The sequence below is a fragment of the Lepidochelys kempii genome, chromosome 9 (genome assembly GCF_965140265.1).
Source record: "Lepidochelys kempii isolate rLepKem1 chromosome 9, rLepKem1.hap2, whole genome shotgun sequence".
Classification (NCBI taxonomy): domain Eukaryota; kingdom Metazoa; phylum Chordata; order Testudines; family Cheloniidae; genus Lepidochelys; species Lepidochelys kempii.
Window position 1 is genome coordinate 48,613,880 of NC_133264.1, and position 15,392 is coordinate 48,629,271.

The window sequence follows — 15,392 nt, forward strand, 5'->3', positions numbered from 1 at the left end:
TTTAGGCACAGCTCAGGAGTATGGAGGAATCATACGTCATGGTGCAAAACTACTGTTTGCCTTTGCAGAAGCAACTGTCCCAAAAATTACTATCATCACCAGAAAGGTAAGGTGGCATTATTTCTTGGTGTTCTCGAAGACCTCCTGTTCTGCTAGAAGTAATGTTATTCAGAGGCAACTTCCTTCTGGAGTCCTGTTGTCTCTTGCTTCCTCTCTCATAAGGCTTCTTTCTTTCAACTTTCAAGCAGCTTATGTGTCTACTCACCTGTCAGAATGTTGCTACAACTCCTCCATGCCCTTTGCCACTAAGCTCCTTCAATATTCTGTCTGCTCTCACCTTCATTTCCTCGCTTGGCTCTCTTGTAGACAAGTGTCTGATCCCTCCATGTCACTGAACTTCTGTCAGTGAGAGCACAAATGACCTAACTCTGGCCAGATCCAGACATAGTCTCTGAACTTTTTGTCACTTTAGACAATTGAGTCCTATTGCCTCACCTCCTGGAGCTGCAGTGAGTCTGTATTCTCCTTCCTTCCTTCTCTGCTCCTCTGTTAACCTCTCCTTACATGGCTGCTTCTCTATCTTATGCTTTTTCATTGTCCCTCAAAGCTCTGTGCTCAGTACCCTTCCCTTCACCCTTCTGTTCCTAGCTATCTGTTCTTTGTTAGACTCCGTACTGATCAGTGCCTTGTAAATGCAAACTCTACATACCTTAGCTGCTCTCAAAGGTTCAGCTACCATCATCTCGCTCTTCCTTCTCTGTTCAGCCTCACCTTTTGAACTGTTTATAAGACACTCTTCCAACTCAACATGCCAAAACTGAACTTCTTATCTTTCTACCCTTCTCCCTGCTTTCTCTATTGTTGTCAAAAACTCCAGAATCCTCACTTTCTCCTAACCTTGCCACCCTGGTGTCATTTTGACTCCTCCTTGTAGCATAATACATTCACCAAACCTTGCTACTGTTTCTTCCTGTCTAATCTCTCCCTTTTTCTTCTCTGTCCATATCGCTAAGAACCTGCTCCTTGAGCCCCTTCAGGTCCTCGTTTTGGGGGATGCATGCCTGACTCAAGGGTCCCAGAATGTTCAGAGCTGTGTAACCATGAGAGGGTGTGCATATAGGGCCCAGTGTTATAAATCATGACTGTTCCCTCAGTTTGTGCCATCACGAGTGGTCTTGGGACCCTAACCATTCCTCTTTCCCTTTCTCTTGTGCACGTCTACTTGAACTGAAACTTAGTGTGTGTTTATTGTAATTCAACATTAGTAGTAGGAATGAATGAATGAAGTTTGGTTGGCTGGTTTCCCTATTGTTTGTAACGGCTGACAAAGTGAAATGCCCAGTCTTCAGGTTGTGGGCCTTGTGAAGTAAAAACGCCTTCCTTCTCACTTGCCAGCACTGTTTGTGTCAGGGGTATCCCTGTAAGCCTCTTTTGCCTGTGCAACATTTGCTTTTAGAATAAGGACTAGCAGAGATGGCTTTAGCTGCTCACCTTGTGGAAACTGCATTGCAACACTGAGGCATCTTTGGGTCCAGCACCCAATAAAAAATCTGAATAATTGGATCGGGGAATATCAAGAGTCCGTGGAAGTACTGTTCTGCTGTCATGTGAAGGAAGGTTCTTCCAAGAGGACAGATGAAGAAAAACTTAAGACGATGATTGTGTTCTCAGATCATGTCTTTGCAACACTGTGCAGATTCTGCATCCAACTGGCTTCTCTTTGTTCCTGTCACAATTCTGAATCATAAGAGTAGAGCTGAGTGATTTAGATCTCAAGAGGCCTGTGAGAGTGAGTCTGCAGGAGGAAAAAAAGCAACTTTGAAAACATGGGGAGAAAAAGTGTATTCTATAAGGACAGCTACTGACTAAGCCAGAAGGATCGCCAAAAAGGATTGCAAAGAAGGATTGCAAAAAAATTTTTAAGTATCTCAGAACCAGTAAGCCTGCCAAATAAGCACTGGGGCCACTGGACAATCGAGGTGCTAAAGGAGCACTCAAGGAAGATAAGGCCATTGTGGAGAAGCTAAATAAATTCTTTACATCAGTCTTCACTGCATAGGCTCTGAGGGAGATTCCCGCATTTGAGCCATTCTTTTTAGATGACGAATCTCAGGAGCTTTCCCAGATTGAGGTGTCAATAGAAGAGGTTTTGGAACAAATTGATAAATTAAGCAGCAATAAGTCACCAGGACCACATAGTATTCCTTCAAGAGTTCTGAAGGAACTCAAATGTGAAATTGCAGAATTACTAAGTGTAGTTCATAACCTATCATTTAAATCAGCTTCTGTACGAGATGACAGTAGGGATAGCTAACGTGTCACCGATTTTTTTTAAAAGGCTCCAGAGGTGATCTTGGCAATTGCAGGACAGTAAGCCTAACTTCAATACGATGCAAATTGGTCAAAACTATAGTAAAGAACAGAATTATCAGACACATAGATGAACATCATGTGTTGGAGAAGGGTCACCACGGCTTTGTAAAGGGAAATCATGCTTCATCACTCTATTAGAATTCTTTGAGGGGGTCAACAAACATGTGGAGCAGGGTGATCCAGTAGATATAGTGTTCTTGGATTTTCAGAAGGCCTTTGACAACGTCCCTCATCAGAGTTCTTAAGCAAAGTAAATAGTCATAGGATAAGAGGGAAGGTCCTCTCCTGGATCAGTAACTGGATTAAAAAACATGAAGCAAAAGACAAAAATAAATGCTCAGTTTTCAGAGTGGAGAAGTGAATTGTGGTATCCCCCAAGGATCTGTACTGGGACCAGTGCTGTTCAACATATTAATAAATTATCTGAAAAAAGGGGTAAACAGTGAGGAGGCAAAATTTGCAGATGCAAAATTACTCAAGACAGCTAAGTCCAAAGCAGAGTGCGAAGAGTTACAAAGGATCTCAGAAGACTTGGTGACTGGACAACAAAATGGCAGATGAAATTCAATGTTGATAAATGCAAAGTAATGCACATTGGAAAACATAATCCCAACTATACATATAAAATGATGGGGTCTAAATTAGCTGTTACCATTCAAGAAAAATTTTACAGTCATTGTGGACAGTACTCTGGAAACATCCTCTCAATGTGCAGCACCAGTCAAAAAAAGCTAACAGAATGTTAGGAACCACTAGGAAAGGGATAGATAATGAGACAGAAAAGATCATAATGCCACTATATAAATCCATGGCACACCCACACCTTGAATACTGCATGCAGTTCTGGTTGCCCATCTTATCAAAGATATATTAGAAATGGAAAAGGCACCCAGGGCAACAAAAATGATTAAGGGTATGGAACAGCTTCCATATGAGGGGAGATTAAAAAGACTTGGACTTCTCCTTTTCCAAGCTGAAATGACTAAGGGGTGATATGATAAATGTCTATCTTGAATGGTGTGGAGAAAGTGAATACAGAAGTGTTGTTTACCTCTTCACATAACACAAGAAACAGGGGTCACCCTATGAAATTAATAGGCAGCAGGTTTAAAACAAACAAAAGGAAGTACTTCTTCACATAGTGCACAATCAACTTATGAAACATTGCTAGGGGATGTTGTGAAGGCCAGAAGTATAACTGGGTTCAAAAAAGACTGAGATAAGTTCATGGAGGATAGGTCCATCAAAGGCTATTAGCCAAGATGATCAAGGATGCATCCCCATGCTCTGCGTGTCCCTAGTTTCTGTTTGCCGGAAGCTGGGAGTGGATGAGAGGATGGATCCACTCGATGATTGCCTGTTCTGTTCATTCTCTCTGAAGCACCTGGCATTGGCCACTGTCGGAAGACAGGATACTAGGCAATATGGACCATTGCTCTGATCCACTGAGGCCATTCTTATGTTCTCCTTAGTTGCTGCAAATTCACTGTTTCGTGGCTTGGCAACATATTATTTTCATGTAAATTTCTGAACTCTTAAGATAGCTTTTGATTTCTCTTTTTTATATTCAGCATTGATTACACTGCTGACACCAGCAATATAATAATAAAGATGCTAAAATTGGAGGTCTTGATTCTGCACTAATTGGCTATTTGGTAGAACCATAAAGTTGAGGTTAGTATCAACTGAATTCTAAACAGGTTCAGTTTTCCTTTTTCAATCTGGTACAGTTTTGCTCATAAGTACCGTTCCCAACCTGCAACGGCAACTTGTTTGTCATTTTCAAAAGGTCTTTCTGAGTCGAGACCAGCAGGCGTGTATTATGGCACTACTGTACTTTCAATACATTAACCCTTTCATGATAAGGAAGGAGGAGGCCCTTGTGATGGACACGTTTTATAAAAGCAGATGTGAAAAGCACTACTTTCATGTCATTAGGTTTAGACACCTCTGTTGTCTCACTTTAGTGCTTTTGTTAAATAAAGGTCAACCTTGACACAGACTTTCTGTGAATTTTGGAGCAAAGTTATGCCAATGCTGAGCAGTTGCTCTCGAAATGGACCAACTTGGGCTCTCTTCAGTGCGTCCTTGTCTCTGGAATGGGCAATAATTGCAGAAGGGATTTCGTTTGTTGCTGTTGTGCACTTGTCTGATATCAATGACTTCCTGTCTCTTCCAGGCTTATGGGGGTGCATATGATGTGATGAGTTCGAAGCATTTACGAGGAGATGTTAATTACGCATGGCCTACAGCAGAGGTTGCAGTAATGGGTGCAAAGGTAAATGCAGGCTGTGTTTCACTTCTGACTTCCAGCAGCCATAGCCATCTCTGAAAATCACTGAGGAGGCTTGCTGAGATTAATACAACTGATTTTCTCTGAAGTATTTTACACGTTTATAGCACAGCTTTTACTGTAGTGCTTTAAATTCTGTGCCTTAAATAAAAGAGCTTTTTTTCACAATGGATTAATTATTTCAGTCCAGTTTCAGGGCATGTTTGTATGTCTTTCTAGGGTGCGGTCCGGATCATTTTCAGAGGAAAAGAGACAGATGCAGAAGCAGAATATGTGAATAAGTTTGCAAATCCCTTCCCTGCGGCTGTCAGAGGTACCTGGGACTTTGGTCTTCGAGTTCCTTTCTTAAATTCCTTGCTTAAAGTCCTTTGAAAGTCAAATTTCACTTGTGTGGTCTGTGGTCACTGGCTAATACTTTGATCAAATATTAGGTTAATCACGCAGGGCATTTTAAAGACAAGGGATTTAGGAATGAAAGTGGTACTAATCATAATTTGGAAATTATTCAAACACTCTTATTTTTTATTATTATTATTTTATTTTCCAAATTCCAGCTACAAAACAACACATCTGAAGGGCTTCTAATACAATTTCTTTGAGGCACTGGTGAGATGTAGGGCACAGGGCCATGTCTAAGGTGCTGATAAGCATATTAAAAATGTTCTAAATTGAGAGGCATTTCAAAACTTGGACAACTTCCATAGTACTTCAGAGCACTCTGACAGTTTGGGTGGAGTTTAATGAGGTGTGCTGGTCAACTTTAGAAGGGACCAGACTTCTGGCTCAGCTTCAGTTCCCCAACATACACTACTGCCCCCAGGTGGTAGGCACTTGGTTTTTGTTGTTAGTGGATTTAATTCTGTATTTCCATATATTTAAAAGTTTATTTCTTATAAGTTGAACCTTAAAGTGCATTTTTACTCTGAAAAATGTGTGTGTAGAAATGTGTCTTTCTCAATCGGACGATCAGTTCCCCGTATGTTTTAGTTACATCTGTTTACTCTACTGATCAGTATATTCATTTGTACCACTTTTTAGTCCCATCAGTAGCACAGTGTGGTAGCATGCACAACAAGATGGATTGTTTTCTGGCTAGTGGATTATCAACAGAAGTGTTAAATGTTTTCACTGCAGTGTTTATTGTTGGGGCTTGAGCCAGAAAAAAAACAGAATTTCACTATCAGATGCCAGGTTGAATTCGCAGAATTGACAGAGAATACATCTTGTCATTTGTAAACTGAACTGACTTGATTTGAACTGCAAGGGACTATACATATAGAACTTTCCAATGAAATTTACAGTTATTCTTGAATTGAGCCCCACTGTAAGTCTAAATTTCTTGGCTTTCTGTTGTTTACTTATTTGATGATAAAGTTTATGCAAGGCTTTTTAAGTTATTGAAACACATTGTCAACTTTAACTTCCGTTTAATTCAAATGCTTCTCTTGTGAGTTAAGTTACAAATTAGCAGTTGCATGCAGTTCTCTAATACATGAATTGTTTAGTTACTGCATAGTTTTGATGTTGCAAAGTAATTACAACGAGATATATTGTGGTTGGGAGGCAAAAGTGTTTGTGTGTAATTTGTTTTTGGTAAATTAAACAGGGTTTGTTGATGATATCATTGAACCTTCTACCACTCGAATCCGCATTTGCCGTGATCTGGAAGTGCTGGCTAGCAAAACGCAATCCAATCCCTGGAAGAAGCATGCGAACATTCCACTGTGAATATGATGAAGAATTGGTTACAAAATGAAGCCACTTTTAAGACATGCAGAAGTGTTCTGAATACATATATTCTTTAGTTAAAGTGGAGAACTTGAACTTAGCACTATGAACATTTCTTTTAATTTTAATTTGCTTAAGTATTATATAGCAATAAATTTTGAGAGAGTGATTTTATCTGGTATAACATGATTACTTTTAATTAACAGATTCTTTATTCAGCCAACAGTCCTGAAATTGCTTCCTCCTTAGAAATCATGAGTCCAAACAGATTCCAAGACCTCAGGGTCTGATCTTCTGGGATGGAGACAGGGAAGGAATGTCCCTTGAGTTCATTGGCTTTCCATCGTTGTTTGCCACAGACAGAAAGGGCTCCAATAGAGAATCATGCCTTTGGATCCAGTCAGACCTTGGTATAGTTGGGATTTGGGCAGGACAACAGTCTGGGAAGGATGCATCATCTCTGGATCCTGGCTTGTTGGTTCCATCCCTGTATTACAGCACCCATCAAATTTGTTAGCCAAAACTCCCAGTATGCTCCCTCTAATGGTGCTGATGGTAGGGTTCTTGTTGCATTTGGAACCATCCTGAATGCAGAGTCTTGAGGAATTTGCTCGTGGGCTCCGTGGTTTCACTTCCTCTAATGTTCTCTCCAGAACAGCTAGTTTTACGCACCCATTGAAGCAACACTCTTTGGGTGAGATTGCATTCTCATATGTGGGTGTAATAACACTTGGTGGGTAGAAACTTAATTGTTTGACTAATTAAAGTTGGATTAAATGAAAGGGGTAAAATGTGCAAAAGTATCCTGACATTGCTCAATTCATTGTTACTTTTATCACAACTTTCTGTTGCTCTTTATGACAAGAGCTTGACAGAAAGTAAATTAATATATAACAGTGGAAATTGGTAATGGATAATGGAAAATAAACATGGTATGCAAATTACTGCACTCCAACATGCAGATTTGTCCATTTGGGAAATTTAAATAGCACACTGAGTGGTGAGTTAAGTGCTTTGTGTGTAAGGGACTGGTGCCTTGTTCCTGTGGGGTGTGATGTTGCGGATTGTCAGAAATCAGGACCTACAGCAGAGCCAGTCTCTGGGCAACCTAACAAGCGCAGCCAGCATGTAGTAGGCTGCCTGATTGGCTTCACTGCCTGAGCAGTGGAAAGAGCCAGCAGACAGGCTCTTAAGTTCAGCAGCTGCTTAAAGCATTCACTCAGAGCTGTGGTAGCTCCTACACCTACTTGTTCCCAGTCTTGCTCCCACCTTCTTCCAGCCCTGCTCCGGTCTTTCCCCAGTCTTGCCTTGCTTCAGGTAACAGGCTTTTGACGCTCGGCTCCAATTCCTGTCTTTTTTTTTTAACTCTGGCATTTGACTTTTGACTCTGGTTCTGACCCTGAGCTCCAATTCCTGACTATCTACTCCTGCTCCAGCCACTAGACGCAACCACAATGTGCTGGTCTGTAACACAGATGTAGGTGTCATGTGTGAGGATGTTGGCATTGCTTCAATTATGTGATTTTTCGCTTTTTAATTTTCATGTATAAGGTTTATTTGTTGTATGTATGACACTGAGAAAATGAAATTAAAATCCACAAAGAAAGAGAACAATTGGTAATGTTTTCCACTACCAACACCGTGACATCAGACTACATGCATGTCTGCTATAAAACAGTACAGGGACGTACGCGTGCACACACACACAGAAAGGTTGGGGGGCAGAGAGATGATTAGAGGAAAGAAGTAAGCAGGCCAAGGCGGGTTACACAGCCTCTGCTGTCAGCAAAGTGTACATCTGTGACTGCAGCGAGCATAATCCAGCTGATTTAAATACCTAACTGTAGTACTGTGTGGTGGAAATGGGTATCTGAGTGCAAAGTAATTTTATCTAAAAATTACTAAAAGAACACGACCAAATTATTAAAATTGATAACTGGGGAATTATTAACTGATTGTCAGGTGACTAGTTCAGGGAAACTAAAATCAAAATATCTATTTGTGTTTTTAGATAAGGGAAGTGCAATAAATTTTATATACTTGAACTTCAGTAAAATATTTGATAAGGTGCACATGGGAAATTATTAATTAAATTAGGGAAGATGGGGATCAGTACAAGAATTGTAAGATAGGAACTGGCTAAAGGTGAGATCAGTATTATTTGATATTTTTGTCAATGACATTGGCACAAAAAGCAGGAGCATGCTGATGAAACAAAGTTGGCAGCATCAATACAGAAGGAAATCACAATATTATACAGGCAGATCTGGACGACCTTGAAGACTGTAGTGAAAGAAATGGGATGAAATTCAGTAGTACAAAGTGCAAGGTCACTTAGGGTCTAATAATAAGAATTTCTGCTACAAGCAGGAGGCTCATCAGTTGAAAGCAACAGAAGAGGAAAGACACCTGGTTGTGTGCGTTGATCGCAGGATGACTGAGCCATCAGTGTGACGCAACTGAAAAAGGCAAATGCTATCCTAAAATGTGTCAGACAAGGTATTTCCAGTAGCGATAGGGAAGTATTAACGCTATTATACAAGGCACTGGTAAGACCTCTTTGGAATACTGTGTACATTTCTGGTCACTAATGTTAAAGAAAGAGTAACTGGAAAGAGCTTGGCTTTTTTAATCTACCAAAAAGAAGTCTGAAAGGGTATATGATGGCTCTCTATAAATACATTCAGGGTAATACCAGGGAGGATGAAGAGGTATTTAAGCTAAAGGACAGTGTTGGTACAAAACCAAATGGATATAAGTTGGCCATGAAGAAATTCAGGCTGGTAATTAGAAGTTTCTAACCTCCTTCTCCAAGTTCCTGCACATGGATCCCACTTACAGTGTCCATGTGCCCCAGCACAGGAGTTTGAAGCATTTTCACTAGTAGTGTCCTGTAGCAGTCGTGCATGGATCCTGCATGCGCTTGTGTCCTCATAAAGGTCATTCTTATAACTGTTTCCCATGACAGCTGTCTGTACTGTCTGGGTGAGGAACATATCATTAAGCCCTGTTCTACACTAGGACTTTAGGTCGAATTTAGCAGCGTTAAATCGATGTAAACCTGCACCCATCCACACGATGAAGCCCTTTATTTCGACTTAAAGGGCTCTTAAAATCGATTTCCTTACTCCACCTCTGACAAGTGGACTAGTGCTTAAATTGGCCTTGCCGGATCGAACTTGGGGTACTGTGGACACAATTTGGCGGTATTGCCCTCCGGGAGCTATCCCAGAGTGCTCCATTGTGACGGCTCTGGACAGCACTCTCAACTCAGATGCACTGGCCAGGTAGACAGGAAAAGAACCACAAACTTTTGAATCTCATTTCCTGTTTGGCCAGCATGGCAAGTTGCAGGTGACCATGCAGAGCTCATCAGCAGAGGTGACCATGATGGAGTCCCAGAATCGCAAAAGAGCTCCAGCATGGACTGAACAGGAGGTACGGGATCTGATGGCTGTATGGGGAGAGGAATCCGTGCTATCAGAACTCCATTCCAGTTTTCGAAATGCCAAAACCTTTGTCAAAATCTCCCAGGGCATGAAGGACAGAGGCCATAACAGGGACCTGAACCAGTGCCGCATGAAACTTAAGGAGCTGAGGCAAGCCTACCAGAAAACCAGAGAGGCGAACGGCCACTCCAGGGCAGAGCCCCAAACGTGCCGCTTCTGTGATGAGCTGCATGCCATTTTAGGGGGTTCAGCCACCACTACCCCAGCCGTGTTGTTTGACTCCTTCAATGGAGATGGAGGCAACACAGAAGCAGGTTTTGGGGATGATGATGAGGAGGTTGTAGATAGCTCACAGCAAGCAAGTGGAGAAACCGGTTTTCCCGACAGCCAGGAACTGTTTCTCACCCTGGACCTGGAGCCAGTACCCCCCGAACCCACCCAAGGCTGCCTCCTGGACCCGGCAGGCAGAGAAGGGACCTCCGGTGAGTGTACCTTTTGAAATACTATTCATGGTTTAAAAGCAAGCATGTGAAAGGATTACTTTGCCCTGGCATTCGCGGCTCTCCTGGATGTACTCCCAAAGCCTTTGCAAAAGGTTTCTGGGGAGGGCAGCCTTATTTCGTCCTTCATGGTAGGACACTTTACCACTCCAGGCCAGTAGCACGTACTTGGGAATCATTGTACAACAAAGCATTGCAGTGTATGTTTGCCGGCGTTCAAACAACATCCGTTCTTTATCTCTCTGTGTTATCCTCAGAAGAGTGAGATATCATTCATGGTCACCTGGTTGAAATAGGGTGCTTTTCTTCAGGGGACACTCAGAGGTGCCCGTTCCTGCTGGGCTATTTGCCTATGGCTGAACAGAAATGTTCCCCGCTGTTAGCCACGGGGAGGGGGGAGGGTTGAGGGGGTAGCCATGCGGTGAGGGGAGGCAAAATGTGACCTTGTAACGAAAGCACATGTGCTATGTATGTAATGTTAACAGCAAGGTTTACCCTGAAAGAGCGTAGCCATTGTTTTATAAAATGTCTTTTTAAATACCGCTGTCCCTTTTTTTTTCTCCACCAGCTGCATGTGTTTCAATGATCACAGGATCTTCTCCTTCCCAGAGGCTAGTGAAGATTAGAAAGAAAAAAAAACGCACTTGTGATGAAATGTTCTCTGAGCTCATGCTGTCCTCCCACACTGACAGAGCACAGACAAATGCATGGAGGCAAATAATGTCAGAGTGCAGGAAAGCACAAAATGACTGGGAGGAGAGGTGGTGGGCTGCAGAGAGTAAGTGGCGGGCTGAAGACAGGGCTGAAGCTCAAATGTGGCGGCAGCGTGATGAGAGGATTCAATGCTGAGGCTGCTGGAGGATCAAACCAATATGCTCCAGCATATGGTTGAGCTGCAGCAAAGGCAGCTGGAGGACAGACTGCCGCTACATCCTCTGTGTAACCAACCACCCTCCTCCCCAAGTTCCATAGCCTCCTCACCCAGACGCCCAAGAACGCGGTGGGGGGGCCTCCGGCCAACCAGCCACTCCACCACAGAGGATTGCCCAAAAAACAGAAGGCTGGTATTCAATAAATTTTAAAGTTGTAAACTTTTAAAGTGCTGTGTGGCATTTTCCTTCCCTCCTCCACCACCCCTCCTGGGCTACCTTGGTAGTCATCCCCCTATTTGTGTTATGAATGAATAAAGAATGCATGAATGTGAAGCAACAATGACTTTATTGCCTCTGCAAGCGGTGATCGAAGGGAGGAGAGGAGGGTGGTTAGCTTACAGGGAAGTAGAGTGAACCAAGGGGCGGGGGGTTTCATCAAGGAGAAACAAACAGAACTTTCACACCGTAGCCTGTCCAGTCATGAAACTGGTTTTCAAAGCTTCTCTGATGTGTACCGCGCCCTCCTGTGCTCTTCTAACCGCCCTGGTGTCTGGCTGTGCGTAACCAGCAGCCAGGTGATTTTTCTCAACCTCCCACCCCGCCATAAATGTCTCCCCCTTACTCTCACAGATATTGTGGAGCGCACAGCAAGCAGTAATAACAGTGGGAATATTGGTTTCGCTGAGGTCTAAGCGAGTCAGTAAACTGCGCCAGCGTGCCTTTAAACATCCAAATGCACATTCTACCACCATTCTGCACTTGCTCAGCCTGTAGTTGAACAGCTCCTGACTACTGTCCAGGCTGCCTGTGTACAGCTTCATGAGCCATGGTATTAAGGGGTAGGCTGGGTCCCCAAGAATAACTATAGGCATTTCAACATCCCCAACAGTTATTTTCTGGTCTGGGAATAAAGTCCCTTCCTGCAGCTTTTGAAACAGACCAGAGTTCCTGAAGATGCGAGCGTCATGTACCTTTCCCGGCCATCCCACGTTGATGTTGGTGAAACGTCCCTTGTGATCCACCAGAGCTTGCAGCACTATTGAAAAGTACCCCTTGCGGTTTATGTACTTGCCAGCTTGGTGCTCTGGTGCCAAGATAGGGATATGGTTCCATCTATGGCCCCACCACAGTTAGGAAATCCCATTGCAGCAAAGCCATCCACTATGACCTGCACATTTCCCAGGGTCACTACCCTTGATATCAGCAGATCTTTGATTGCGTGGGCTACTTGCATCACAGCAGCCCCCACAGTAGATTTGCCCACTCCAAATTGATTCCCAACTGACCGGTAGCTGTCTGGCGTTGCAAGCTTCCAGATGGCTATCGCCACTCGCTTCTCAACTGTGAGGGCTGCTCTCATCTTGGTATGCATGCGCTTCAGGGCAGGGGAAAACAAGTCACAAAGTTCCATGAAAGTGCCCTTACGCATGCGAAAGTTTCGCAGCCACTGGGAATCATCCCAGACCTGCAACACTATGCGGTCCCACCAGTCTGTGCTTGTTTCCCGAGCCCAGAGTCGGCGTTCCACAGCATGAACCTGCCCCATTAGCACCATGATGCATGCATTGGCAGGGCCCATGCTTTCAGAGAAATCTGTGTCCATGTCCTGATCACTCACATGACCGTGCTGACGTCGCCTCCTCACCCGGTATCGCTCTGCCAGGTCTGGTGCTGCATATACCGCTGGATAATGCGTGTGGTGTTTAATGTGCTCCTAATTGCCAAAGTGAGCTGAGCGGCCTCCATGCTTGCCTTGGTATGGCGTCCGCACAGAAAAAAGACGCAGAACGATTGTCTGCCGTTGCTCTGACGGAGGGAGGGGCAACTGACGACATGGCTTACCGGATTGGCTTACAGGGAATTAAAATCAACAAAGGGGGTGGCTTTACATCAAGGAGTATTTCAGGCAGGACTTCACGGGGGGTTCCAATAAGAAATGGTGCACCTAAGTAATTGTTCTTATTGGAACAAGCAGGTTGGTCTGGCCTCTGATTGATACATGGCTAGATTTACCTCGCTGCACCTTCTCTGTGAGTGACTGCAGTGTGACCTAGAGGAATGAGTCCCCTAGACGGGAGTAGGGGGGAAGCAAATGAGTACAAAACAAATCGGGTGTATTTCTTGATTTGATCCACTCCATCTATCTTTTACATCTTTGGCTGGCAGCAGACGGTGCAGAAGGACTGCAAGCCATCCACATCTCTTGGCTACTCAGCAGAAGATGGTACAATAGGCCTGCTAGCCATCCTCATCTCTTGCCTGCCTGACAGAAGATGGTACAATAGGACTGCTAGCAATCTGTATCGCTTGCCTTCTCACCATAAGATGGTTCAATAAGACTGACTGCAGGACTAAAGAGAATGACCTGGTCAAGTCACTTCTAATGTAGTCCCTGCACCCATGTCTGCCCAGGCGCTCCTGGCCGACGTGGCCAGGAGCACCTCGGACATGACGATGATGGCTACCAGTCCTATTGTACCGTCTGCTGCCACAAGGCAAGGAGCTGCTGCTGCTGTGTATGCCAGCACCCAGGAGACATACGGTGACGGTTACCTGAGCAGGCTCCATGCTTGCCGTGGTATGGCATCTGCACAGGTAACTCAAGAAAAAAGGCGCAAAACGATTGTCTGCTGCTGCTTTCATGGAGGGAGGGCGGGAACGGGGGCCTGGCGATATGTACCCAGAACCACCCACGACAATGTTTTAGCCCCATCAGGCATTGGGATCTCAACCCAGAATTCCAATGGGCAGTGGAGACTGCGGGAACCGTGGGATAGCTACCCACAGTACAACACTCTGGAAGTCGATGCTTGCCTCGGTACTGTGGAAGCACTCTGCCGAGTTAATGCACTTAGAGCATTTTCTGTGGGGACACACACACTCGAATATATAAAAACGATTTCTAAAAAACCGACTTCTATAATTCAACCTAATTTCATAGTGTAGACATACCCCAAGTGTGAGATTTGCAAGTCCTTCAAGAAGTGCACACAAAAGGAGAGAGAGTCCAGAATGAAGCTTTTTCTGATGGAAAGCTCCAAGAGAGCTACTTCAGACTCAGAGACTTCTGTTTTCACGTCGTCTCTCTCCAGTGCTCCTGTCACCAGAAATGTGACACCTAATTCTGGAGCAATTAAGTAGACAAAAGAGACTCAGAAAGGTTCTCCAGAGAGTCAGGGACCTCTGCTGTCCAAGGACTGAGTGTCTGACTCTCAATTTCACAGCACTGAGCTCTGTCTCTGCTTCCAAGAGTCTTCAAAGGAGGAAGACTTCAAAGGAGCCTCTCATGCTGGGGATTGCAGAACAGCTAGTGCAGATGAGCTCTTCCTGGTGTGGGGAAAAAGAGGAACTAGGAGCTGATACAGAAACTACCCCCTTCTTCAGCTGAAAGATCTCAGGGAAAAAAAGGATCATCTGCCTTCCTCCTCTTCAGCACCATCTACAGCAGCACTGCCTCTCTCAGAACCAGAGTGCTCAGGACAGTCTTCTGCAGAGCTTCCCCTGTAGGCACTGGCAGCTTTGATCAAAGCCTGCTCAGCACCAGCAGGTTCAGGTGCAGAGAAAGCTTCAAAGTAGAGAGCGGCACCTACAGCATCCTCACTACAGAGACCTTTTACAACTACATTTTCAGCTCCAAAAGCTTCTTTTGTATCTTCACCAAACTTCAGGGTCACTCCAGAACCTCAGTCACCAGTCCTGGAGGTTTCCCCGATCTCGGTAACAGACAGATCGTCTCCTCAAAAAGAAGTGAGGGTACCTCTAATGAAAATGTCTTTGAACCAGCATGTCAATGCAATTAAGGATTTGAGTACCATTTAGATCATTCAGTCTCTTGCCATGGCTTCTGCATTCGAGGTTTCTTCCTCCAAAGTCTCTGATTCCTCTGCAGACTCTGACAGGAGCCCTCCACAAAGAGGGAAATCACACGGGTTGAAAGAAAATAAGTCTAGGGAGGCATATGGAAAAGAGCCTCCTAATAATCCTGAGAATGCTAATTCTAACTCTGCTGCTTCGTTCTCTTCAAACTGGCCAAACATCTCTTTCTCCTATGGTCCACAACTGTGGCCATATTGGCCCTCATGTCCTCAGTAATCACAATTTCAAGGACAAATTCTCCCACAATATACAGGATCTATTTGTGAGTCACCTGCTATAAACTGTTGTAATACTAATAACT

General features: G+C 44.0%; 2 protein-coding genes across 6 annotated transcripts in view; both read left to right on the top strand.

The window, feature by feature from the left end:
- The window catches only part of PCCB (propionyl-CoA carboxylase subunit beta), an 84,507-nt gene that overhangs the window by 42,829 nt on the left and 26,286 nt on the right, over nt 1–15,392 (top strand). For 2 of the 5 annotated variants that reach the window (XM_073360228.1, XM_073360226.1), the window contains 4 exons: nt 6–106; nt 4,553–4,651; nt 4,886–4,979; nt 6,273–6,563. In XM_073360228.1, coding sequence (XP_073216329.1) covers nt 6–106; nt 4,553–4,651; nt 4,886–4,979; nt 6,273–6,394 — 416 coding nt within the window. In that variant the 3' untranslated portion in view covers nt 6,395–6,563. Of the gene's footprint in view, nt 1–5; nt 107–4,552; nt 4,652–4,885; nt 4,980–6,272; nt 6,564–15,392 lie in introns of those variants that run through there. The other 3 variants (XR_012160826.1, XM_073360227.1, XM_073360229.1) reach the window with 2 other exon arrangements.
- Nucleotides 8,100–11,598, top strand: LOC140917418 (uncharacterized). Its single transcript, XM_073360230.1, has 2 exons — nt 8,100–10,325; nt 10,912–11,598. Exons 1-2 carry the CDS (start codon nt 9,755–9,757, stop codon nt 11,190–11,192), a joined length of 852 nt encoding a protein of 283 aa, XP_073216331.1. The 5' UTR covers nt 8,100–9,754; the 3' UTR covers nt 11,193–11,598.

Excerpts from the sequence above, each read along its gene's own strand:
- LOC140917418 (XM_073360230.1), top strand. The coding sequence starts at position 9,755 with ATGCAGAGCTCATCAGCAGAGGTGACCATGATGGAGTCCCAGAATCGC. Across the intron at positions 10,326-10,911 it reads AGGCAGAGAAGGGACCTCCG|CTGCATGTGTTTCAATGATC; the intron begins GTGAGTGTACCT and ends TTTCTCCACCAG.